Source organism: Tenrec ecaudatus, chromosome 8 (assembly GCF_050624435.1).
Source record: "Tenrec ecaudatus isolate mTenEca1 chromosome 8, mTenEca1.hap1, whole genome shotgun sequence".
NCBI classification, from domain to species: Eukaryota; Metazoa; Chordata; class Mammalia; order Afrosoricida; family Tenrecidae; genus Tenrec; species Tenrec ecaudatus.
Genome location: NC_134537.1, coordinates 5,389,422 through 5,415,344, shown reverse-complemented (window position 1 = coordinate 5,415,344; position 25,923 = coordinate 5,389,422). Strand labels below are relative to the sequence as shown.

The window sequence follows — 25,923 nt, the reverse complement described above, 5'->3', positions numbered from 1 at the left end:
GCCGGGAGACGGACGCGCCGCGGCGACGCGCGTCCCAGGGCGCGGGCTGACGGCGCCGCCGACGCGACCCCCGGGCGGGCCCGCGCCGCCGAGCCGCCGGAAGGACGCGGCCAGCAGGGGGCGGCGGAGGGGCGGCGATGGCGGAGCGGGAGGAGCCCGCGGCGGAGGCAGCGAAAGAGGCGGAGGCGGAGGAGGAGCCAGCGGCGGCGGCTCAGGAGATGGGAGTGAAGGAGGAGCCCGAGGCGGAGTTGGTGGCGGAGGAGGAGCCAGCGGCGGCGGCTCAAGAAATGGAAGTGAAGGAGGAGCCCGAGGCGGAGGAGGAGCCAGCGGCGGCGGCCCAGGACACGGACGTGAAGGAGGAGCCGGTGGCGGAGTTGGTGGCGGAGGAGATGGAAGTGAAGAAGGAGCCGCAGGCGGTGGCGACTCAAGAGATGGGAGTGAAGGAGGAGCCGGTGAAGGAGGAGGAAGAGGAGAAGAAGGAGGAGGAAGTGAAGGAGGAGCCGCTGGGGGAGGAGGAAGAGGAGAAGAAGGAGGAGGAGGTGCGAGTGAAGGAGGAGCCGGTGGAGGAGGAGGAAGAGGAGAAGAAGGAGGAGGAAGTGAAGGAGGAGCCGCTGGGGGAGGAGGAAGAGGAGAAGAAGGAGGAGGAGGTGCGAGTGAAGGAGGAGCCGGTGGAGGAGGAGGAAGAGGAGAAGGAGGAGAAGGTGGAAGTGAAGGAGGAGCCGCTGGGGGAGGAGGAAGAGGAGAAGAAGGAGGAGGAGGTGCGAGTGAAGGAGGAGAAGGAGGAGGTGGAAGTGAAGGAGGAGCCGCTGGGGGAGGAGGAGCCAGCGGTGGCGGCCCAAGCGAAGGACGGGAAGGAGGAACCGGCGGCCGTCGCGAAAAAGGTGCACGTGAAGCCATCGGCCGCCGCAGCCGTGCCGGTAGCAGTGGCCAAAGAGGTGGAAGGGACGGAGAAACCGGCGGCGGACGAGGCTTGGAAAGAGGGGGAGGCCAGGAACATGAAACCGCCCGAGGCTCCCGCGACCTGGGACTATGACTACCTATTGAAGCTCCTGGACCAGGAGGAAAGAGAGGACGCGCACGCCCCCATCCCTCGCATCACTAGCATTATCAGCCCGAGCCTCAGCCCGAGCCCGGATCAGCTCAGCCAGTCAGTGAGCCAAACGTGGAGCGACCAGCGGAGCTCCCCCAAGGCCTCCATCTCATCCCAGAAAAGTACCTGTCCCGTCCCCCGGTGCTCATTAGGCACCACAGCCCCTGGGGGGAGCTGGTCCCCAGACGCCAGAGCCTTAGCCTGACCCGCCTCTGCTTTCTGAATATACGTATCCAATGGTCACCACCACCACACACAGGCCGGCAGCCTTTACAACGCTTGGCCATCCATCACCCTGCCTCTTAGGTCGCAGGCACCGAGCTGGCCGCTAATTGTGCTGGTTCATAATTTAGGGTCTAGGTGAAACGCTTTGTAAGACTGGAAATTTGGTGCCGTATGGAGTGCTCACTTTAATGTGGGTATCCACGTAATTGTCTCTCTTTTCCCGTGAATGTACACAAGAGCACTTGGATCTCACCCGAGAAGCAGTGTCAGGGTGTTCTGGAACTGAAACACACACATACACTAGTCTTTGAAAGGCGCTTGTTTTTATATTAAATTTTTAGCGTCCTGTCCTGAAGATAATCTGGCCACGTCCTCAAAACCAGAGGCAGAACACTTACTTAGAACACGCAGGTTTCTCAGCCTTCGCTAATGACATTTTAGCCATTAGCCTAACTCTGTGGGTTGCCTTGTGCATGAGTGTAACCGCATGTAGCCATAGCTGCACCTCTGCTAGTAGCAGCACTATCCCCCCTGCCTCCTGTCCCCTCCCCAACACACACGCAATCAAAAAACGTGTCCAGTCATCACTAAATGTCGGGATGGTTGGGTGAGAAGTCACCCACTTGAGAACCACTGATTTAATGAGTCCTAAAATTTTACATGTTTCTTCAACAGGTGCTCCTAAAATATTTCAGACATTTAGGAAAGACATGTCTGAACTGACCTTAGAAAGGTAAGAAGATGTGTTTTCAATTTTCATATTATCTCTTTGGTGGCTGATAATGTTTAGCTTTGGAATAAACATCAGGAACTAGAATAAAATAAGCCAGGCTACTTATAACTGACTTAGTCAAAAAGATTTTTCTTTCCCAAGTCCACGCTGTGTGAGACACTGGGAAGGAGTCCAGTGAGCCCCGTTCATGTGCCCTGAGGGTAGCCAGCCTAAAGGAAGGCTGGCAGTTCAGGTGTGCTCAGGTACTATGGAAGGAAAATCTGAGGAAAGACCAGCGAGTGAAAGTGCTCTCGATCACAGTTGCACTGTGAGGAGAAATGGCATGTAAAAATACCAGCAGTATTTTTAATAGTAAATGCTCTGAAAGTCTAGGACATTGGCTAACTATGCCTAAGAGAATCATCATGGACACCCATTATGAAGGAAAGTGGAAATCATAGGCCTTTTGTCCTTATTATTGTTACTGTTATTAGTCTTTAAGCCCATTAACTATAATAGAGAAATGCCAGAGAAATCACTTTGGGCCTTTATAAAGCTTTGAAATTTCATACCAAACTTGAGTCCTCCTGACTTCCACTATTATTCACATAAGCTTGACCTTATGAGCACCTTTTGAATTCTTAAAAATAAGGAGAATTGGTCTGTCTCACCTCTGTATTTATCCTTTTTTGTATTTTTACTTTTAATTCAACTTTCTGATAAAAGAGATATAGATACATAGGGGTTTTTTTGTTTTTGTTTTTTAAGTTAAGCAATGACTTCTGAAGATATCTGCTGAGCCAGGTAAATTCAAGAAAGAGAAGCCAACTTCTAAGATAATGGTGCTGTTTCGGGGAGTTCCACTGTGTGATCTTGATAGGTTTCCACACAGGACGATCATGGGGACCTCTTATGAAGAGCTTTCCAGAAAATTGAAGCCTGGATTACTGAGGCAAAGTCAGGAAAGTTGTGCTAAGGAATTTTTTTTATCACAGCAGTGCACCTGCTCATGCTTCCAGGGTAAAGAAGAATTTCATTGGGAAACTTGACCCCATCTACCCTACAGCCTTGATCGCGCCCCTGCAGAATTCTTTTTGTTTCTAAAGCTCAAATAACATTTAAAAGAAATACGATCTGAGGCCCTTAAAGATTCCGAAGCTAGCATTTTTTACATGGAAATGAAAAAGTAAAATTCTTTAGAGAAGGATTGGTGATAGAAATACCACTTTCAGAGCTGTATAGATCTACATGGCAGATACGTGGAGAAATAAAGGCTTCACATTTCAATATTTTTCAAATAAAATTTTCTATAATTTTGTAGCAAAACTTTTTACTTCCATTCACAGATCAAGTTGTATTATTTTGCCAACTTTAATGATATTTTATTCTGCAAATATTCTTAAAGGAGTCCTGGTGGTGTAGCCAGTTACACATTTGGCTGCTAGCCACAGGGCAAAAGTTCAAACCCACCCCCAGCTCTACAGGAGAAAGATGATGTTGCATGCACCTACAAAGATGCACAGCCTCAGAAAGCTACAGGGGCAGTTCTGCTGTGTTCTTGAGTCTCTAAAGTCGGAATCTGCTCTGTAGCAGCGAGAACTCTACAGAAGTCTTAGATACAGGTTGATTGTAAAACTTGAAGGTCAAATAGCAATACTACCTAAATCATGCTAATGATTATTTACTAGAAAACCCAACAATGCGATTGGACCCACAGACAATAAAATGTCCTATGTCTGTAAGACTTGGTTCATGGAAAGTGACTGTTTCGACTTTTTTTAGTTTTTAGTTACCTTCAGTTTTTCTGGGTTGGGCTCACAGCAATAATCTCTTGATTCCCCTAGATTTTATTCCTTTTTGATATTAGAGAAACTCTTCAGGTAGTTTTTTCATAGAGGGTTCACAAAACCCCAATGTCATCAAGTAGATGCTAACTGATCCGAGAGAGGGTTTCCAAGGCTGTGAATCTGTAGGGAACTGGTGGCCTCCTTTTTCTCCCACAAAACCGCTGGTGGTTTGGAACTACCAACCTTACCGTTACCAGTTCAGTGCTTCACTGACAGCGCCCCGAGAGATCCTTTGGAGAGTTCACAGGAAGTCAAACTTGAGTTTCCGCCTCAGAAACTTTCTTCACGTGGCTTGTGTATTTGCTATGAGCTGTCAGTAAAGAATTGCTTTAAAAACATATTCTCTCCCAGTTCTGAAAGACATCGCTTCATGGCCTCCTTTACCCAGTATTAGTGTTCAGTTTGCTCATCAAACTGTCCTGATACTTGACTGTGTTCTAACCCTTCGTTGTCTCTGCTGTCTCCTGGAGCTTCTGCTCTTAGGTAGAGTCTCCATGTTTTATTACTTTTCAATACCTTTAACATCTTTGATACTTGTATGCCACCATGTAGCCCTTGTAGAGAAATTTTTTTATTCGTATATATAATTTCCAGGAACCCAGTTCTTGTTTGATTAATTACTGTTCAAAATAGTTTTCAATACTTATTGTAAATGAATGCACATGTTGTGACAGACAATTCAGGTTACATGGGTATAATTTAGTGATACCAATTCCATCGATCATATTGTGCAACTACCAATAATTCTTGCAAAATTTCTCTTTATCATAAACAACATGGTCTATTAAGTTGAGAATGAAAAACTGAAGATGAAAGACCTCCCATTCATCCTCAAAAATAATATTTTAAGGTCTGTTCTGATGTAAAAGACTGGCAGTGATAGGAAAGATCCAGGTACTTGTGAGGATGAGCCATTAATCGGACTGTTATTAAATGTATGTATTAGCCATTAATGACAATGATTAGGGAACTGAGCACTTCCGCAGGCAGACATTGATCAGCATGCAATCAAGACACATTGGCAACGACTGGTCATCGGAATGTGAAACTTGGAAACGAAGACAAATCAAACGTTGGAAAATGGCCTTGGTGGTAGAAATGGCACTGTCGATCACATGACAGAATTTTTAAAAGTCAATTACTTAATTGGTACAAGCACCATCGTCGACAACAAACAATGACGTGGACCTCACCTGATGGAATGCATAGGAATCAAATAAACAGTAATTTGTCTGGAAAGAGACAACCAAGAGGTTCAATATAATTAGGCAAAACTGACTGGAACAGTTTATCAATTACTGATATGAAAATTCAAGTTGAAGCTGAAGAAAATTAATTCAAGTCCACAAGAGCCAAGATACAGTCTTGAGTATATCCCTCCCGAATTTAGAGGAATATCCATCTCAAGAAAAGATTTGATTCATTGAACACTAATAACTGAAGACTAGAAATGTGGTGGAAGGACATTATACATGAAAAAAAGGGAAAAGGTCATTAAAAAGACAGGAAAGTACAGTGATACTTCAGCTGTCAAACTCAATTCATTCCAAATTTGCATTTCAATGAACACCAAAAAGATTGAGAGATCAACATGTTTTTCCTATAAAATAATGGCAAGCCAAATAATTGTTTCTGAGGCCTAAAAGTTACACTTGTCATTCATTTTTCTGGGACTTTATTATTTTTTAGTTTTAATTTTTTTCAGCAATCTTGAGCTTTTTATTTTTTGTTATTATTTTAAAATTTTATTAGGGGTTCATACGATTGTGTAAAGCACATTTGTACCTTCATTGCCCTCATCATTCTCTAAACATTTGCTCTCCACTTAAGCCCCTGGCATCGCTCATTTTTCCCCTCCCCCCCCATGAACCCTTGATAATTTATAAATTATCATTTTGTCACATCTTACAATGTCCTACATCTCCCTTCACCCACTTTTCTGTTGTCTGTCCCCCAGGGAGGAGGTTATACATAGATCCTTGCAATTGGTTCCCCTTTCCACCCCACCCTCCCTCCAACCTCCCGGATCGCCACTCTTGCGTTTGGAGGGAGAATGCCAGCCCCCCACCACTAATCACAGGTTCTGTAGGCACAATTGTACAGTTGAGATATATAAATATTAAAATTCATCGAGAGCATGAGAGATAAAAGAGATATTAAAATAATGGAGTCAGGCACATTTCATAGTAGCAATGGTCACCTCAGCCCTGCTTGGTGGTCCATGTGGAGAGAGGGGGAAGGGAAGGAGGGCAAGGGGAAAGGGAACAGGGGAGCAAGCACTGGAGAGGAGAACAGGAGCCGACGAGGTCAAGGGAGGAGCCAAATGAGAGAGAGAGAGAGAGAGAGAGAGAGAGCCTCTCTATTGCTAACCCAGGCCTATATACCTTTGGCGGGGAGTGCAAGCCCACTAATTACAGGTAAAGACATACGTCACAGGAAGGGGTTGTACTATAGGTTATACAGCAATGAGAGGGGGATAAGCTAGGGACATACAGGCAATAGGAAGAAGAGGGGTTGGGGGCATACATGTGACAAGATGGGCGGATCTTAGATTCAGGATGGCAGCTTAACTTTGGATGTCCTGGAGTGGGTTTGATCTGTTCTCAGGATCTCCGTAGGAACCATTATCAGTAGGGTGTAAACCCCATATACAGGAATCAAATCAATGACTGCAGGCCTGTCCATTGTCCTTAACAGCAGGAAGCAGGGCCTACCTTTGTCTGGTGACTGACTGTCTTCAGGGAGGATGTCTGTAAGCATCTGACCTCCCCCCATACACTCTCACCACTGGTCCTTAAAGGATCATCCACCCTAGATTCCCTGTGTTTCTAGTTCCTGTCTGTACCAGTGTACATCCTCTGGTCTAGCCAGATTTGTAAGGTAGAATTGGGATCATGATAGTTTGGGGTGGGGGGAAGGGAAGCATTTAGGAACTAGAGGAAGGCTGTATGTTTCATTGTTGCCACATCACACCCTGACTGGCTCGCCTCCTCCCTGAGACCCTTCTGTAAGGGGATGTCCAGTGGCCTACAAATGGGCTTTGGGTCTCCACTCTGCACACACTCATCCTCATTCACAATGATATGATTTTTTGTTCTGATGATAACCTGATCCTTTCTATACCTCATAATCGCCCAGGCTGGTTTGCTTCCATGGGGGCTTTGTTGCTTCTGAGCTAGATGGCCACTTGTTTACCTTCAAGCCTTTAAGACCCCAGATGCTATATCTTTTGATAACCGGGCACCATCAACTTTTTTCGCCACATTTGCTTATGCACCCATTTGTCTTCGGTGATCATATCAGGGAGGTAAGCACACAATATGATTTTTTGTTCTTTAATGCCTGATAACTGATCCCTTTGACACCTCGTGATCACGCAGGCTGGTGTGCTTCTTCCATGTGGGCTTTGTTGCTTTTGAGCTAGATGGCCGCTTGTTTACCTTCAAGCCTTTAAGACCCCAGACACTATATCTTTTGCTAGCCGGGCACCATCAGCTTTCTTCACTACATTTGCTTGTGCACCTGCTTTGTCTTCAGCAATTGTGTCGGGAAGGTGAGCATCATAGAATGCCAGTTTAATAGAAGAAAGCATTCTTGCATTGAGGGAGTACTTGAGTGGAAGCCCAATGTCCATCTGCTACCTTCATACTAAACCTATAAATATATGCACATAGATCTATCTCCCCATCCTCATATATAAATATAGTTACATATGTATATGCCTTTATTTAGACCTCTGTAAATACCCTTTGCCTCCTAGCTCCTTCCTCTATATCCTTTGACTTTCCTCTTGTCCCACTATCATGCTCAGTCTTCATTTGGGTTTCAGTAATTCCTCTTGGTTACATTACCCTTGATCACACCCTACCAGGCCTCCCTCACCCTCCTCACCACTGATTTGGATCACTTGTTGTTCCCTTGTCCCTGGTTTGTTAACACCACTACCTTTCCCCCCACCTCCCCTTCTCCCATGTCCCCCTGGAACGGTCAGTCTCGTGTTTTCTCCTCCAGGTTGTTCATCCAGCCTATCTTATTTAGACAGACCTGCGGAGATAATAACATGCACAAAAACAAGACAGAGCAAAACCACGCAACAAAATAAAACCGACCAACAACAACAAATGACAAAAAACAAAACACAGCAAGAAAGAAAAGCTTGTAGTTAGTTCAAGGACTGTTTGTTGGCCATAGGAGTGTTTTCCAGTCAAGTCTATTGGGGTGCCAAGCATTTTTCCAGGACTTTAACACAAAGTTAACAGCCCCAAGTTGTGGAAATAACCCCAACAACATCTAGACACAATAAATATAGTACATTGGATATCAAAACAGTACATTAAATATCAAATGCAGCCACGAATCAGCTTTGTCGGGTTTTCACTTGCCCCCTCCCCATGCCTCACTACACTGTGTTGGCCTCTTCTCTTTTTGAATTTTTTAAACCAGCCATGTCTGACGTTGAACACTTCAGGTTACTTGGACACTGCCCTTGCTCCCACAATATTTTCCATCAAATCACTATGGAGGTTTTTAGCCTACTTGCATATCACTGCATTGAACACATTATCACAATTGAGCTGTTTCTGATTTACCCCAATTATCAGTAACTTTTAATCCTCTTCAATGGCCTGGGTTCTTTGTTTTGTGGTTAAACATTACATACCTTTTGCTACATTAGCTGCTTTAATCACATTTTTTCCCGCCCAAAAAAGGTTGCTAATGTCGACTTACCCACGTTATATTCAGCCACCAAATCAGGCAAACAACGACCTGATTCAAATTTCACAATGATTTCTTTAATTCCATCCTGGTTCTCACTGTTTTCCCCTTAGCTTTACTCCAGTTATCACTAACTTCCTCTGTAGTGATACTTTATGCAAATAAAATGCCCAAAAAAGCCCAATGACAAATGTTTTCAAGTGCTACCACAAGCACTCTATGTCGTCTGAGCAAGCACGGCACATGACTGAAGCCTTACTACTTTGTGTCCCAGGTGAGAGAGGACGACCCATACAGGTATTTTCATGTTGGACGGATTTTCAGTTTGGCCCTCAGGCAAGGTTATGAACACTGGCAGATGTTTTTTCTTCCAACTTTGCTGTTCAAGTAGTGGAAAGTTCAAGCTGGGAGCCTCTCGACAATGGAGTGTCACTGTAGAAGCAAACCAAAATAGATACCAGAAGAGATTCCAAAGCTAGCTTTGAATTTAAGAGTAGCTATAGTGAAAGGAGGTACTAATGAAGTAAAAGAACAAACAGAAGATTTCAAACGGTAGCTTGAGAAGACAAGGCTAAGCTATTGTGGCACAATATGTGAAACCCTGGGGCCAGAAACCCAAAGTGAAGGTCATACCCAGAATGTATCAAGCTGCTAGAACTGAGGATAAAAGTCAAGCCTGGAGTTGCAATACTGAAGATTCCTCCAGGCAAAATCTTGAACAATGCAGGAAGCATCAAAAGAATCAGGAAATAATACACAGAGTCACTACCAAAAACATCTGGCTGACATTCAGCCATTTCAGGACACAGCCTGTCAAGAAACCATGATACTGAAGGAAGGAGTCTAAAGGTTGGGTGGGGGGCAGGGGGGGGTGGTGGTGTTAGTCTCCAAGAAGTGATAGGATACAAATTGTGAGATGCGATGCTGGAAGCTTTCACTCCTTATGCCAAGAAATTTTTAACACAGCTACCTGGTCAACTAACTGCCAGAGAGCCATATTTCATCCCACTCCAAGGAGAGGTGACCCAACAGAATACTGGAATTCTCAAACATTATCTTTAATTGCATACATAAGTAAAATTTTGCTGAGAATAATTCAAAAAGGAGTGTAGGTGTACCCAGAGAGCGAACTGCTAGAAATTCAAGCCAGATTCAGAAGAGGACATAGAACAAGAAATATCATTGGATCATGGTTGAAAGCAGAGAATAGACAAAAGATGATTACGTATGTTTTGACCGTAAGTGTGAAGTGTATGGGTCCGAACAAACTATGGATAACATTACAAAGATGGGGATTCAGGAACACTTCAGTCTGCTCATGCAGAACCTGTGTTTGGACCAGGACGCAGGTATTGAACCTGAACAAGGGGATGCCGTAAGGTTTAAAACCAGGAAAGTGGATATATCAGGATTATACACCTTTCACCAGATTTATTCAATCTGTGCAGCGAGCAAGTAATCTGAGAAGCTGGGTTACATGAAGAATGCTATATTGGAACCAAAGGGAAACCATTTACAACCTACAATACACAGATGACAAACCTCACTTACAGGGAAGAGAAGTTGAATCACTTACTGATAAAGGACTACAATCTAGATTGTAACTCAACATTAAGATATTTTTAGATCCTCACAATTGGACCAATAAGCAATATCATGGTAAATAGAGAAAAGACTGACATTGTCAAGGACTGCATTGCACTTGATCCACAATCAACATTCACAGAAGCAGCCGACAAGAAATCAAACTCCATATTGTATTGGGCAAGTGTGCTGAAAATAACTCCTTAACGGTGTTCAAAAGTTGAGGTACACCTGACCCAAGCCATAGCATTTTCAAATGCCCATGAAACTTCGAAAATGAATAAAGAAAGGCAAACAAAGGACCCATGCCTTTGCATTGTGGTGTTGGTGAAGCCTGTTGAAAAAGCCTGGGCTGCCAGAAGAGCAAACAATTTTGTCCAGTCTATCTGGGGAGGATCCTTAGAAGTGAGAATGGCGAGGCGTCCTCTTACATGCTTCGGACCAATTAGGAGGAATCAGCCCCTAGAGAACGACATCATGCTTTGTAAGAGGATCAATGAAAAACAGAGAAGGCCCACAAGGAGATGAATTAGCATGGTGGCTGCAACCATAGGCTCCGGCGTAGGTATGGTGGGGCTAGCGCAAGACTAGGCAGAGTTTCTGTTCGGTGGTGAACTGGGTCACTAGGTGTCAGGACTAAGTGGACAGCACCTAATGGCAACAACATAAGCACTGGAAAATGTTGATCTGTTTTTCAGTTCTCTGGGGACATGAATGATAAAACATATTTAGTTCTCCACTAAGCTTTCTGTATTCTTTTGTCCTTCATATCAGCTGTTCTGCTGGGTCCTCGGGGGCCACCTTTTCAGAGCAGGCTTTTGATTGTGTTTGAGTGACTAGTCATTTTTTGGTTTGTGTTTGAAATAAATGACTGGTAAACTGCTGTGAATCTTTCTGTGCCTTGAACCCTGAAGAAGTAAGATGTCAAGGAAGACAGAATCAGGATCTTCTCTGTAGATACACACAAAATTAATCCCCCCCCCCCTAAATTTTAGGACCATCTATCAAAACTGGTATCTGAGAGCTCCAATGTCAGTACAAACAGAGGAAAGTTGGCTTCAAGGAACTTCCGGCCAAAGACAGCCCAAAAGTGAGTAGTTTGATTTCCTGGGAAGGATTGCATATTAAAGAGCCTGTGGCATGGCGGTTCTCAACCTGTGGGTCGCGACCCCTTTGGGAGTCAAATGGCCCTATCATAGGGGGTTACTCGATTCATAACAGTAGCAAAATTATAGTGATGAAATAACGAAAAAAAATTTTATGGTTGGAGGGTCACCACAACATATGGAACTGAAATAAAGGGTCGCAGCATTAGGAAGGTTGAGAACCACTTCTGTAAATTCAAGCTTTATCACAAACTAACACTATGCACCTGAACCAGTGACTTAACCGCATTGAGTTATAGTTTCTTCAGCTGTTAGCAACTACGCTTCCATTGTAGGACTGTCAGGAGACTGGATCTTAAAACTCCCTGGAATAGCCTTGAAGGCAACATACTGGCATGAAGCAACAAACTTACAGAGCTGTCCGGACCAGCCGGATCCCAGCTCGGTTGACCGCCTATCTGGAAGGTTGCACTACAGAGGGCAACGCTGAAGATACAGCCTGGGGAGAGTGGCCCATCTGCCCAGGCCACATGGGAGGTGGTAGGAAAAGAGAAAGGTGACCTCGTCCTGGTCCACCAGACCCTGAAGATGACTCTTCTGCTCGGAGCAGCCAAGGCACCGAGAGGACCCTAGGCCCGGCCACACCAGGAAACATGACATCCCCTCACTGACCCACAGCGCTGAGGGGACAGCACACTGGAGACAGTGCAGAAATTGTGCCCTTCTGACCCTCCCCATCCCCCAATACCAGGGGCGAAACACAAAAAGCACAAGAGAGCAGAAAGGGGAGCAAAGCAATGAAGTCCCCAAGGAATCCCAAAAATAGACTTCAGACTCAGTGGACAGGGCTTGGTACCTCATCAGATTCTATCGGAAAACTGACCTTATGGGTCAGCAGACAGACCTGGAATTATTTATAGGCCCTTTTAAAATTTCATGTCTACCTATATGATAGGCAAGATAAGCAATCCCAAGGAGAAACTAATGAAACCAGTGGTTGGGGGGTGGGGGAGAAAGGGAGGGGGAGTCAACAAACCCAGGGACCCAGGAACAGCAAGAGATCTAAAACTGAAGCAAGGAGAGTCTAGAAGAAGGCCTGGTGGGGTTGATCAAGTGCAATGTCGCCAAGAGGGATTACTGAGAGCCGAATGACGACTGAGCATGACAGTGGGAGGAAAGTAAAAGGAAATAGAGGAAAGAACTAAGAGGCAAAGGACATTTATAGAGGTCTAAATATAAGCTTTATATATATTAATATATAGCGATTGGGATATAGGCCTAGGTACATATATGTATATGTTAAGTATTAAAGTAGCAGACAGATATTGGGCCCCTACTCAAGTCCTCCCTCAATACAAGAACACTTTGTTCTAATAACCTAATATTCTGTGATGCTTCACCTTCCCAACAAGATTGCAGAAGTTAAAATGGGTATATAGGCGAATGTGGTGAAAAAAACTGATGGTGCCCGGCTATTAGAAGATATAGCATCTGAGGTCTTAAAGACTTGAAGTTAAACAAGCTGCCATCTAGCAGGGAAGCCACAAGGCCCACATGGAAGAAAAACAACAGCCTGTGTGATCACGAGGTATTGACGGGACCAGATTTCAGGCATCAGAAGACCCAAAACAAGCAATCATATTGATGCAATTGGGGGGTCAGAGTGGAGACCCAAAACCCATCTGTAGACAATTGCACATCCCCTCACAGAAGGGTCACAGGAAGGGATGAGCCAACCAGAGTGCAATATAGCACCAATGGAACACACAATGTTCCTCTAGTTCTTTAATGCTTCCTCCCTGCCACTATCATGACCCCAGTTCTACCTTACAAACCTGGCAAGACAGGAACATGTACACTGGTACAGATAAGAGCTCTCCATACATGGAATCCAGGGCAGATAAACCCCTCAGAAAATATAATGGGAGTAGTGATACCATGAGGGTATGGAAAAGGTAGGGGGAGAAAGAGAGAACCGAACACAATGATCGATGTATATATATAACAACCCACCAACCCCGAGGGGGATGTACAACAGAACATGGGTGAAGGGAGACAGCAATGTACAATATGAAAATAATAATTCATAATTTATCAAGGGATCAGGAGGGTGGTTAAGGGAGGGAGGGGAAAAGAGGAGCTGATACCAAGGGCTCAAGTAAAAAGAAAATGTTTTGAAAATGATGATGGCAGTACAACTCTTCTCACAATCCATCCATCCATCCATTGTGTTGAGCACATTTGTACATTTGCTGTCCTCATCATTCTCAAACATGATGTCATTTTTCAAGCGCTGGTCCCACTTGAAAACATGTCCAAAGTATTTGAGACAAAACTTCACCATCCTCTCTTCTAAGTAGCATGACTGTACATCTAGCACAGGTCTGCTTGTTCTTCTGGCAGTCCGTTGTAATTTCAGTATTCTTCACCAACACCATAATTAAAATAAGTGAATTCCTTGAACTTCCTCATTTATTGTCCAGCTTTCATAGGCAATGAGGTGATTGAAAACACCTTCATCTGGGCTCAGCTCTTCTTAATCCTCATGGTGACAACTGTCAGAAGTGTAAAGGTGAAACTGAGGCACAGGGAGACAGACAGACAACTGGCAGGACAAGGGAGAGCAGAAACACATAACTTTATTAGAGGGAGCTCCTGGATGGAGGAGGTTCTGTGACCTAGGCCAGCAGGTCAGGGAAGTCACGCACAGCAGCTGGCTAGGTTTTTAAAGGGGTGGTGAGGAATGTATGGGAATTACGGCAGTTCCTATATGGGGTCTGGACACTCCCAGAATTGCTTGACTCCTTGAGGCTTTCTTTGTACCTGGATCATCTGGTTTCACAGGTTAACTTATCTGATGTCGTCTGCTGCTGACCTCCAGGGACCTGCAGGGAAGCAGGCCCTGACCTGCTTCAGCTCAGCACAATCAAGAAGGTCATTTGCAAGAGATTTGCTCAGTGCAGTTCATTCTTTGATTCCTTGAAAGCTGTGTCCATGGCCATTGATAGTGGATCCAAGGAAAATGAAATCCTTGACAACTTGAATCTTTTCTCTGACAAATGCATCATGAGGATATTCGTTTTCTTTATGTTAGGTGAGATCTATACTGAAGGCTCTCTGTTTCAAGTCCTTCTTACTTTCATCAAGCAAGCTGTGCTTTCTGCATACCATATGATGCTAATGAGTCTCCTCCAAGACTGATCTTCATGTAGTTCAGCTTTTTGGAAGATATGTTTTGCATATAATACAGATTGAATGTTTAATGAAAGGAGATCATTTGGAAAAGAAAATGATGATGGCAATCTATGTACAAATGTGCTTGACACAATTGATGTATGGATTGTTGTAAGAACCCCCCAAAAATCATTTATAAAAAAGCATTTTAAACTCACTGGAACTCAGTATTTATTAAATGGCAACATTTCCAGTCACCTCAGGAAATCATCTAAAATAATTTTAAAACAGAAAAAAATAATAATCTGCCATTTTATTCTTAACATGTAGCATTATCATTTTTATTATGGAAGTAGCATATGAATGTTTTTTTAAACCTCAAATCATTAAAAAATAAATAACATAGATTGAAACTTAAAAACATACTTCTATAATTCTCAGAGGTAATCATGATGAACAGCTTTTCTTTCCAGACTTTTTATTTAAATCTTACTTTAGGTTAAACTAAAACTCACTGTCATCAAGTCAATGCTGACTCATAGCAAACACCCCCTGTGGGTTTTCAAGACTACAACCTGTCTGTCTCCAGTGGAGCTGCTGGTGGCTTTGAACTGACAACCATATGGATCACAGCCCAACTCATAACCACTACACCACTGGGGCGCCTTCATTTACTAACTACTTAATGAGTGCCTACCATGGGCCAAGTACCTAGGGAAATAGCAGTGAACAAAATGAACAAAACCTCTGCTCAGCTATATTAGTGTATCGGGGGCTGAGGAAAGATAAATAATACACAAAGATAAATTCTTAAATACGTAATATGATATGATGTAAGTGTGAAGGAGAAAATAGAGCAGAGAAGGTGTATTCATTTTCTAGGGCTGCTGCAACACAGTAGCACACACACTGAGAGACCAGAAAAACAGACGTGTATTATTTTGGTTCTTGAAGCCAAGAAATCAGAATTCAGGGTTTTAGCAGGGCCGTGTTCTTCCAAAGGCTTTCATCTAGGAAGGAGAGGGTCCTTTCTGATCTCGCCTGGTCTTTGGTAGCCCAGGCATTTCTTAGCACGGAGACATTGAATCTTTCCTCTGTTCCACTGTGACTCTTCTCTTCCATCAAGAGTCCTTCTATTGGGTTAGGCCCCACCAAATGATAGTATCTTCAAAGATCCTCTTTACAAACAAAGTTCAGTTCCCAGGCCCAGGGGTTAAGACTTCAGCATATCTTTTTATAGGACACAAATTCCTAACAGAAGAGAGTGGGGGTGTATCCGAGTGGGAGGGCTACCAATTTATACAGTTGCTCAGGGAAAACTTCACTGAAAACTGAGCTACTTGGTCAAAGCCCTGGAGGAGGTGAGAGAGTTTGTGGGAAGGATGTTGCAGGCAGAGGGGAACAGCAGAGGCTGCCTCCAGACTAACCAAGGAGGGGAGAGTCCTAGGGGACGAAGCTGGAGAAAGAATGAGGACTGGATTTTTTCCTTGTGAATTAAATGAGAAGTCACTGGAGTGTATCTCTCTCACCTTTTAATGGCTGCTGCTCCAAAGATTGAGCCTTGGGGCACCCCAGAAATTGGGGAGAAATGACAACAAAGGAGATTTTTTAAAAAGTAGCCAATAAAACTAAAACCAAAAATATATAAGAGCCCTAATGGCAAGGACTAGTCTTGAAGAGGAGAGAATGAGCGGCTGGATCAAACGCTGCCCGGTGCTGCCGGTAGGAAAGTCCTACACTCAGCATGGTGGCGATGAGAAGACTCATTTCGACATGATTGCGTAGATAAAAACCTGTGTGCCTGCCTTTTGGCCTAATATGCCTTGGAAATATTTCCAGGCCAGCAAAGACAGGTCTTCTTTATCCTTTTTAATTCCTGCATAAATAATATGTAGTACGGATGTGCAATTTTTATTTAAAGATTTCCCAATTGTTGTGTAATAAAGTTGTTCCCACTCACTTGCACAATATTACAGTAAACATCGCCTTCTCTGTATGCGCATCCAAGTGCTTCTCTAAAGCAGTTGCCAGGAGGTGGTATTATTGGGCAAAAGGGGAGAATATTAATCACAGCTCTCTTAAAGAGCTAGCCCTCTGTATGCTTCCACCAAAAGTTCTGAGACCACTTGCTTCCCACCTCACTTCCAAGCATGTGATATTACCTCTTTTTGAAGTTCTGGAGAGTGTGGTATGTGGAAATTATAGTGTATCATATTATTTTATTTTGTATTCTATGGTTACAAGTGAGGTTGAGGCTCTTATTACCAGGATATGTTTTTTAGCCCACCTGAATATCTTCTTCTTTGAATAAGGCAAATAAACAAGTACTCCTATATTCTGCTTATTTTTCAATTGGTTGTCTATTTTACTCTAGCGCTTTACATATATCAGAATACTTTAAGTATTGTTGGGTTGTAAAGTTTTCCTCTAGATCTGTCCTTTACTGTTATTTTTGGTATTTTTTTTAGTATTTGTAATTTTCATTTTTTATGTAAATAACTTCCCCTGTGAATTTTATATTTTGTGGTTTGTTGAGGACAGTGGTTCTCAACCTTCCTAATGCTGTGACCCTTTAATACAGTTCTTCATGTTGTGGTGACCCCCCAACCATAAAATTATATTTTTGTTGCTACTTCATAACTGAAATTTTGCTACTGTTATGAATTGGGCGACCCACAGGTTGAAAACTGCTGGTTTAAGAGTTCATTCTCTAACTCAAAATTATAGCCATATTTTCCTAATTTTCTTTTACTACTTCATCTATCTTATTTTTTATATTTAGTTCTTTAACCAAGATGGAATTCATTTTTGTGGTGACTTGAGCAAATATCAGTGTTGTATTGTTTCCTTTCTCTATGCTTTGAAAGAAGATTTCTCTCGTATATATGAAAATTCTGTTCCCTGAAACTGTTTGTATTTTCTTACACCAATTGCACATAGCTGTATTTTCGATGGTTTCATAACATAACACAATATATCTCTAACAGATAAGAGACTGCCTTCCTTATTCTCTTTCACTTACCATGTCTTGGGTATGGGTGATATCAACAGCTAGCACGCTCAGGAGCTGCCAAAAGGTTGGAGTCTAGAGAGCAATGAGAGGAGCCTTCACAGAAAAGCCGATAATCTACTTTGGGGGAAAATACGACGCCATTGAAAACCCTCGGAGGCCTCGTACTGCTCTGACACACTTGGAACCCGTCAGTTCCAAGTGACTCAACAGCTGGGCCCCTTGCTTCTCTCTGAAGCTGCTCCTAGTGAGTCTGAGCCTGCGAAGCATTTTAGCATCAACTTGAGAAAACCAAGGGAAATCCTATTGGAATTACATTGACCATATAGAGTAAGTAGCTTGGGGAGTAATTTTTAAGTAATTTGTATATTTACTTTTAATATTTATTTTTTTTAATATTTAATATAAGCCTTCTTACGTAGGAATAGGGAGGCCTGGTGGTATAGGGCTACTAACCACAAAGTCAACAGTTCAAAACCACCAGCCACGTTGTGGGAGCAAGACAGGCTTTCTACTCCTGTAAAGATTTCCAGTCTTGGAAACTCAAAGAGGAACTTCTACTCTCTCCTATAGAACGACTCCGTGGCTGTGCAGAGTTGAGATATAGGGACTTAGAGGACTCCTCGTTTCTTTCCCCATTCTCCTTTATGGTTTCTTTGTTTTCTTCTGTAGGACACATGTGGCTTTTATTAGATCATCCCTAACTATTTCATGTTGTTTTATTGATGTATCAACTGGACTCATGTTTTCCTATAATATTTATTCATTGGCTATTATTGATTTCTATATGTTAATCTTGTATCTGATTATCTTGCTTAATTTTCTTACTAATATAAATCGCTTGTCAGCTGAGAGCTTCCTGGAAAATCACAATTCATGGCATCTTTTTATCTTTCCTGAATGTTTAACTTAACAGTCTAGTATTCACATCTGTTCTTGACAGGAAAGCCTGGTCTACTTCATTTAAATGGTTGAGTAGCATTCCCCTCACATCATTGTCACTTATGAAATAAAGCAGAGTTCTCAGCATTACAGATAGAGTTGCTTTCCTTTCCTTTGATTTTTGAGCGTTTCCGTATAACAAATGATGCTTTAATGAAAATGTTTATGAAGTCTTATTTTTATGGGGGTTTTTTTTGGGGGGGTTGGGCATTTCCACTGAGCAAAGTGCCTAGAAATGTGTTTTTTAAGTCCACATTGCCACCCTCTTCCTCCAATAATACCTGCCGGAGCTCATTTCTTTCCCCAACATCTCTGTCCGATGGAGCATCGCTCTGATAGACTGGCCATCATTCAAGTCTGCATGCTCTCTGCCTGCTAGGACATTTCTTCCAAGTCGCCTGGCTGTCGTGGCTCTTTGTCCCCCTCTCTAGTGCTGATCTGAAATCTGTGGAGGGTGAAGCAGCAACCCCAGTGACCTAATTCACTGCTTTGAGCTGGAACTCTCTGACCAGAATCCCCCAGCCTGAGAACTCTCACACAAGATCACTGACATAATAACAGCAGCTTGGTGATACTGAAAACAAGCAGGACACATCAGGGTGCTCCCTTCAGGGTTACGGTCAAGTGAACTACGCCTCTGCGAGCGTTCTAAGACTACGGATGAACAGAGGCAAATGTCTGCATGTGCTGCGTTAGAGTGTAAGGTTCCTCTGTGTTACTACTGGTAAAATATCATTTGGAAAAAGACAAAAATTAAAAGATAAAAACACACAGAAAAGTGGTACTTATTTTTCTAAAAGGTTTACTTGCGTAAAAACTCAACATCTCAAAGGGCTTAAGTGGAGAGCAGATGCTTTGAAAATGATTAAGACAAAGAATGTACAGATGTGCTTTATACAATTGATGTATGTATATGTATGGATTGTGATAAGAGTTGTATGAGTCCCTAATAAAATGTTAAAAAAAAAAACTCAACATCTTTTCAATTTAACCCTAGTTGGTGACAAGCATTCTCTTTTGACAGAAGCAGTACTTACTGGCCCATTGAAGATGACAGAAAAGCCTGCGAGCCTGGCTTCCCAGTTAAGAGGTAAATAGGGACTTGGAGCATCCGAGCTACCACTAGGGAACCAATCTTGGTTGAGGCCTGTGTTAGACAGGGTTCTCTAGAGAAACAAAACCAGAATGCTAATAATTTAATATATACTTACACAGATATATAACATAAGAAATAAACAGTTAATTAAAATATAAAGCAGTGCAAATGAATCAGTGACACTCACTCCCGTGAGACAGTTGTGAGACACTGGCAGTCCTTCAAGTCTTGAGGGCCGCCGGGTAGTCCTCTGTAGAGCAATTCAGGCTATCCGGGCACAGGCAGCAAACAGCAAGGCAGGTCACTAAGTTAGTCAGATGACAGGGTCCGACAGTCCCCAGCTCAAAAGATGTAAATTCCAGTGGTGTAGCAAAGCAGGTCTTGAAGGAACCTCAAATCACAGTGACACAGTCCACAGGTTAGGTGTCCCACAGGTAGTGTAGCTTACACACTGAGGCAAAGAACAAGCAAGGCAGCCGCACACTGGCCCAATGATCAAAGAGCAAGAGACAAGAGAGGCAAGGCTTGCTGAGCCATTTATCTTTCCACCCTTCAGTTAATCCCACGTGTGTTTATCGGCCAGGTTGGCACAATAAACTAGCTACCTCAGGGGAGGAGGGTGAGGAGGAGGGTGAGGAGGAGGGTAGGTGGGAATCTCCAAATGTAACACAAACACATTTTAACCTTTACTTACACATCTGCCCCTTCTCTTCAGAAAAATGGTGGCTTAATGCAGAAGACCCCAAATTAAAGATTTTATGTGAGATGGAGGTAAGAAATGTTTTCAAACCCAGTAGTAATTGACCGCTTTCATGATTAAAATGGTGTAATCTTCCATGTGTCCATCTCCCTTTTCTTTTTCTCTTCCAGTTTAAAGACAACTTCATCCAGCTGTTTCAGCCTTCTCTGAGAACATTGCCCAGCATTGGGCCCCCAGCCATCCTGGCGTACAAACCAGAGGTTTCCACTCTAAGCATTAACCTCGAGGTGATTTTAAAGCCATAGTCTTTTTCCTTTTCCCTCAGTCACATAATTACAAAGCCACCTGATGATTTCCCCCATCAGTCATGAGCATACCTGGTTAGTGAGAAATCCCACAAATGAGTGCCTGCAGAAGCAGGGAAAGCCCGCAGGCTTGAGTCTCTTCCGACTTTCCGTGACCTTATACAATCCAGACAGGGAATTGGGAGCCCTGCCTTGGGTCTCCTCTCGAGATGTGGCTGGTGGATTTGAGATCATTAGGTAACTCGTAAAAGCTGGCCTACACAGTACTGCCAAGGTTTTTATGCTTTTGCGACACTCCTTGAAGGAGCTTCTTTTCATCAAAGACCGACATGAACTCAGCCACGGATTATCTCCTGTCTCTTAGTTACACAGTGCAGCCTCACCTGGGACTTAGATATCGGCAGTGCAGTGATTTCTGTAGCTGGCTTCCTGTTTGGGGAGCCAGCCCCAGCCCTGATGAGCTCAGCTCTGCCCTAGTGGACTGCCTTCAAGCAGAGGCACTCAAAATGCCAGCTCGGTCTCCCAGGTCCACACCCATCTGGGAGCACAAGTGCCGTCAAGTTAATCCCGCTGGAACTTTCTGAGACAGGCTCTCAGGCCCTGAAAGTTCCCCACCACATATATCAGGGAGTCTCCTGAGCTTATATCCCCTGCTGCTGCTGGACCCTCAGTAAACCTTCCCTGAACGGTCCCCCTGCTGCTGCCAGAGCTTCGGGCCCTCCGTGTCAGTTGTCTGGCCTTCTTTTCATCTCCCCCTTTCGACAGGAAGAAGATGAGGAGTGGCCTACTTGTGAATTTTGTGGGAACGATCTGAAGACATTTCTTTCCAGTATGGATCTTTCCTCTGAATACAGTAATGCTGAAGTCAAACGTGTAAGTTCTAGAGCAAGTGTGCTGCGGCACTCGTATTATTTTGGTGGGGTTTTTTTATCGTTTTATTGGGGGCTCGTACAGCTTTTATCCCAATCCATACACACCTCCATTGTGTCGAGCACATTTGTACATAAGCTGCCATCATCGTTTTCAAAACATTTTCTTTCTACTTGAGCCCTTGGTATCAGCTCATTTTCCCCCCACTCTCTCTTCCCCATGAACCCTTGGAAATTTATCAATTATTTTTTCATACCTTACACTGACCAATGTCCCCCTTCACCCACTTTTCTGTTGTCCTTCCCTTGAGAAGGGGCTATATGTAGATCATTGTGATCGGTTCCCCCTCTCACCCCCACCCTCCCCCACCTTTCCCTTATGCTCCTGGTCTTGCTACTCTCATTACTGATCCTGACAGGAGTAGTATTTTGAAATGTGCACGGATCACATGATCTTTCCTCTTGCCCTTTCTCCTACATTGCCATCCAATGCACAATGAAAAGGTTGTTTTGTTTTAATTATGTGTTAGCCATCAGAGAAATGCAAACCAAAACCACAATGCACCCACTAATATAGCTGTTACCATAAAAAAAAAAAAACAATAGTGACTGGTGATTGAAGAAAATAGTGTCTGGGGTCTTAAAGGCGCATCTCACTGGGCTATGCCAGTAAGGAGCCACCTAAGTCCAAATGGAAGAGGGAGGCACACCAACCTGTGTGATCCAAGGATTTTAAACAATAAACTCCAAACCTGCAGGAGGAAATGGTACCAGAGCCTAAATTCTAAACACTCACTTTACAGACTCTATGGATGATAGTGTAAGCCCCCAATCCAACAGTCCACGGATCCCTACATGGGCTGAGTCTCCAGTAACTCCCCACTAACCATAATCAGGAATGTGAATGGTCTTAGTATCAGATAAAGCATTGTTCTTTTCAATTGAGGTTTTTCTCTAATTTAGTCATTGTTGGGTGTCCTTTTGTGTGTGGGATTTGTTTGTTTAGGGGGTTGTCTTTGTATTGGATGTCTTTCTGTATAAGGATGTCAGGATGGGTGGATCTGTAAAGACAGTAACTGGACTAAATTTACCTGGGGGCATGGAAAGGGGGGGTTTGTCAGCAGCAATGGGCACGAGAAGAAAGAAAAGGTTCCCGAATTGATTATGGTGATGACTGTGCGGCCCCTCTTCCTATGATTGAGCTCTTGAGTGGTAGGACGTGCCAATTACATCAACAAGTTGGTGTTTAGAAAAGACAACCAGTGTTAGCTTGGATGCGGAAAATCAGATGCTCGTACACTGCTGGGAGTGTGTAGAAAACGGTGCCGTCACTGTGCACCACAGCCTGTGAGTTCCCGAAAAGGTTAACCATAGAGTTAACATAGAACCCCACTCTAGGAAATCCAAGAGAGTAGGACACGATAGTCCAAAAACAGAAGCAGCCAAGGGCTCGCTGCTGACAAACGGCCAGGTAGAGTAGAGTATATCCCTGCATTGGAAGATCATTTGGCCTTGGAAAGAAAATGAATTCTGACGGGGTCTACAATATGAGCGAACTCTGAAAACATCACGCCGAGAAAATCCAGTCACTACAGTGGGTTGTTTCATTCCATTACTTTAAATAGCCACAATCGGCAAATCCATAGAAATGTGACGTATATTAGGGATTGTCAGGGAGAACAACGGGTACGGGGCTTCATTTCAAGGTAAGGAAAGTCTCCACATTTAATGCTGTTGATGCCTGGACAACTCTGTCCACTGCGTTGCACCCTTTAAATGGTTGAAGTGTGCAATAGGTGAATTATAGCTCAATAAAATTGTGTACCAAAAAGAAAAAACTTGATAAGATGGCTGTCTGAATTCAAACTTCATTAACCAACTTTGAGTTCTCTCTTCGCCCGTCTCTTTCTTTCCCCATCGTGTGGCCAATCTTCCTCTCCCCTCTAAGCACCTGCATCTAGGACTCACAGCGCAACAAAAGCTCTTCTTCTTTTTCAGGACTCATGTTGTTCTCAGTTCCGAAAAATAATGGAATTTGTCTCTGATGAAGAACATAAAACCAAAAGCCCTCGTGATAAATTAATCAGTATCCAACCGCATGCAGCCTTTGGCAGCGAAGTTGATAGGCTCAAAGCAAAGGAAAAAGCTTTGCGGAGGTAACATTGAGCCTTGGATATTAAAACCGAGGTCGGCTCCCTTCCTTGGAAAACATTTTATAAACTGAACCTTCCCTCACCACCACCCCCCAAAAACTTACATAATGTTAAGGCTGTGTTGCCAGTAAGGTAAGCGTATTACAATTCCTGGTGCATGTCATGCCATCTGAAACTGGAGACCCTCTGATTTAAAGTAGTGGGGGATGTTAGTCAACTGTACAGTTAGAGGGACCATGGTCTACCACACGTGACCACTTTCCCTTCCAACAGGGGTTCAGAGGCTTCCAAAGCCACATTTAACTTGATAGTTGGCTGGCACTCACTGGACTCACTGAAAGCTGTCGTGGTTGCCAATGTGAATGGAAGTGGAGGCTCAAAGCCCATCTGTACGCAACTTGACATCCCCTTACAGAAGGGTCACAGGGAGGAGACGAGCCAGTCAGAGTGCAGTATAGGAACAATAAAGCATACAGCTTTCCTCTAGTTCTTTACTGCTTCTCCCCTGCCCCCCACTATCATGACCCCAATTCTATTAGAAATCTGATTAGACCAGAGGACGTACACTGGTACAGATAACTGGAAACACAGGGAATCCAGGACAGATAAGCCCCTCAGGACCAATAATGAGAGTAGCGACACCAGGAGAGGAAGGGGAGGGTGGGAGGAGAAAGGGGGAACCGATCACATTGACCTACATATAACTCCCTCCCAAGGGGACAGATAACAGAAAAGTGAAGGGAGACATTGGTCAGTGTAAAACATGAAAATATAATACTGATTTATAAATGATCAGGGGTCCATGAGTGACGGACGGTGGGGGGAGGAGGGGGAAAATGAGCCGATACCAAGGACTCAAGTAGAAGGAAAATGTTTTGAAAATGATGATGGCAACAAGTATACAAATGCACTTGAAACAACTGATGGATGGATGGATTGTGATAAGAGCTATACAAGCCCCCAATAAAATGATTTTTAAAAGCTGTCATGATCACAAGTAAAAATCAACCAGAGGAGAGGCAGAGTCCAAGTCAAAGCGCACTGCCACCAGGGCATTTCTAACTCACATGACCCTGTCGGACAGGGCAGACCTCCACTTGGCTTTCTGAGACTAACGCTTTCCAGGAGTACAAAGCCTCCTCTTTCCCTCACGTAGCAGCTAGTGGTTCCAAATTGCTGGCCTTGCCGTTAACAACCCAGTTTGTAACCACGACACCAGGGCTCCTCTGGCCGAGTCCAAGAAAGGGAGTGAGTACAGAGATTCACCTGTACTCCCCTGCTCCCCAGCCATGGACAGCATTACATGTATGATACCGACACACACAATACACCACGAATGCTGTCAACCAGGGAACCTCACCTGAGCCTCAGGGTGGAGTTTCCACTGGGGCTCTATCGCATAAGCATGACTGATTCGCCATGAATCATCTCAGCCTCCAGCCCCTCCAGAACTTGACGGAGGCTGTGGGACCCAAAGCCCCCACCCTCAAAGCTATTGCAGAGATGGCTGCAAGCCATGGTTAGTTTCTGGTGTGGGCCGTCCCCACCTTAAAAGCAATAGTATGGCTACCTCCCACCCTCAGTCCCATTGTTGAAACGATCCAGCATGAGCCCAGGTGGCATCTCAAGGGTTTAGAAATCGCCTTGGGGGGTGGGGCAAAGGCCAAGTCTATCTTTTAGCAAGGCTAAATGCTCCACCAGATATTGCTGTTACTGTGTGGAAGCAATTGCAACCCATAGTAACCCTATTGGGCAGAGTAGACCTGCCGTGGTGGAGTAGTGGTGATGGCTTGGGCTGCCATCTGTATGATCAGCAGTTTGAAACCCCCAGCAGCTCCTCCGGAAAAAGACTGGGCTTTCTACTCCTATCAACAGGTGCAGTCTCAGAGACCCCCCAGGGGGCTCTGTGAGTCGGCAGTGACTCGATGGCCGTGAGCTTGGAGTTTAGAGCACCTGTGTGGAAGCAGGTGGCCTCATCTCCCTCAGAGCAGCTGGTGGGTTTGATCTGCTAACCTCTGGGGTTAGCAACTGTGCAACCAGGACTCCGTAGTCGCAATTTAATGACCTCAAACTCTCAGGATAATTTAGAACTCCTAAATAAGAGAAATGTATCCACTAAACAGAATAGGGACCTACATGCTTAAACAGAGTAGAGTCATAAATAATCACATAAAAGCAATAAGATGCCATGTAAACAGTTAAACTTGTGTCGTGTCCTAGTTTAAGCTTCAAATACACTCAGACTTACGTATGATACATTTTGACTTTGTAGAAGACAAGAGCGACAACTGGCCAGACATTACACAGTGACCACCAACGATGGGTCCAGTTTCTCGGAGGACGGTGAGTTCGCCCACACGGGATTTTGTACCTCGGCTGTGGAATAGCAGACGC

The 25,923-nt window shown here is 44.0% G+C and overlaps 1 protein-coding gene across 1 annotated transcript in view; it reads left to right on the top strand.

The window, feature by feature from the left end:
* The first annotated feature begins 321 nt into the window (after positions 1-321).
* ERICH6 (glutamate rich 6) overlaps positions 322-25,923 on the top strand; it is a 49,674-nt gene continuing 24,072 nt past the window's right edge. Inside the window, exons 1-9 of the mRNA XM_075555937.1 lie at positions 322-1,212; positions 1,991-2,048; positions 11,170-11,264; positions 19,431-19,496; positions 20,218-20,273; positions 20,373-20,489; positions 21,273-21,380; positions 23,375-23,532; positions 25,802-25,872. Of these exons, the coding sequence (XP_075412052.1) occupies positions 390-1,212; positions 1,991-2,048; positions 11,170-11,264; positions 19,431-19,496; positions 20,218-20,273; positions 20,373-20,489; positions 21,273-21,380; positions 23,375-23,532; positions 25,802-25,872 (1,552 nt within the window). The 5' untranslated portion in view covers positions 322-389. The remainder of the gene's footprint in view (positions 1,213-1,990; positions 2,049-11,169; positions 11,265-19,430; positions 19,497-20,217; positions 20,274-20,372; positions 20,490-21,272; positions 21,381-23,374; positions 23,533-25,801; positions 25,873-25,923) is intronic.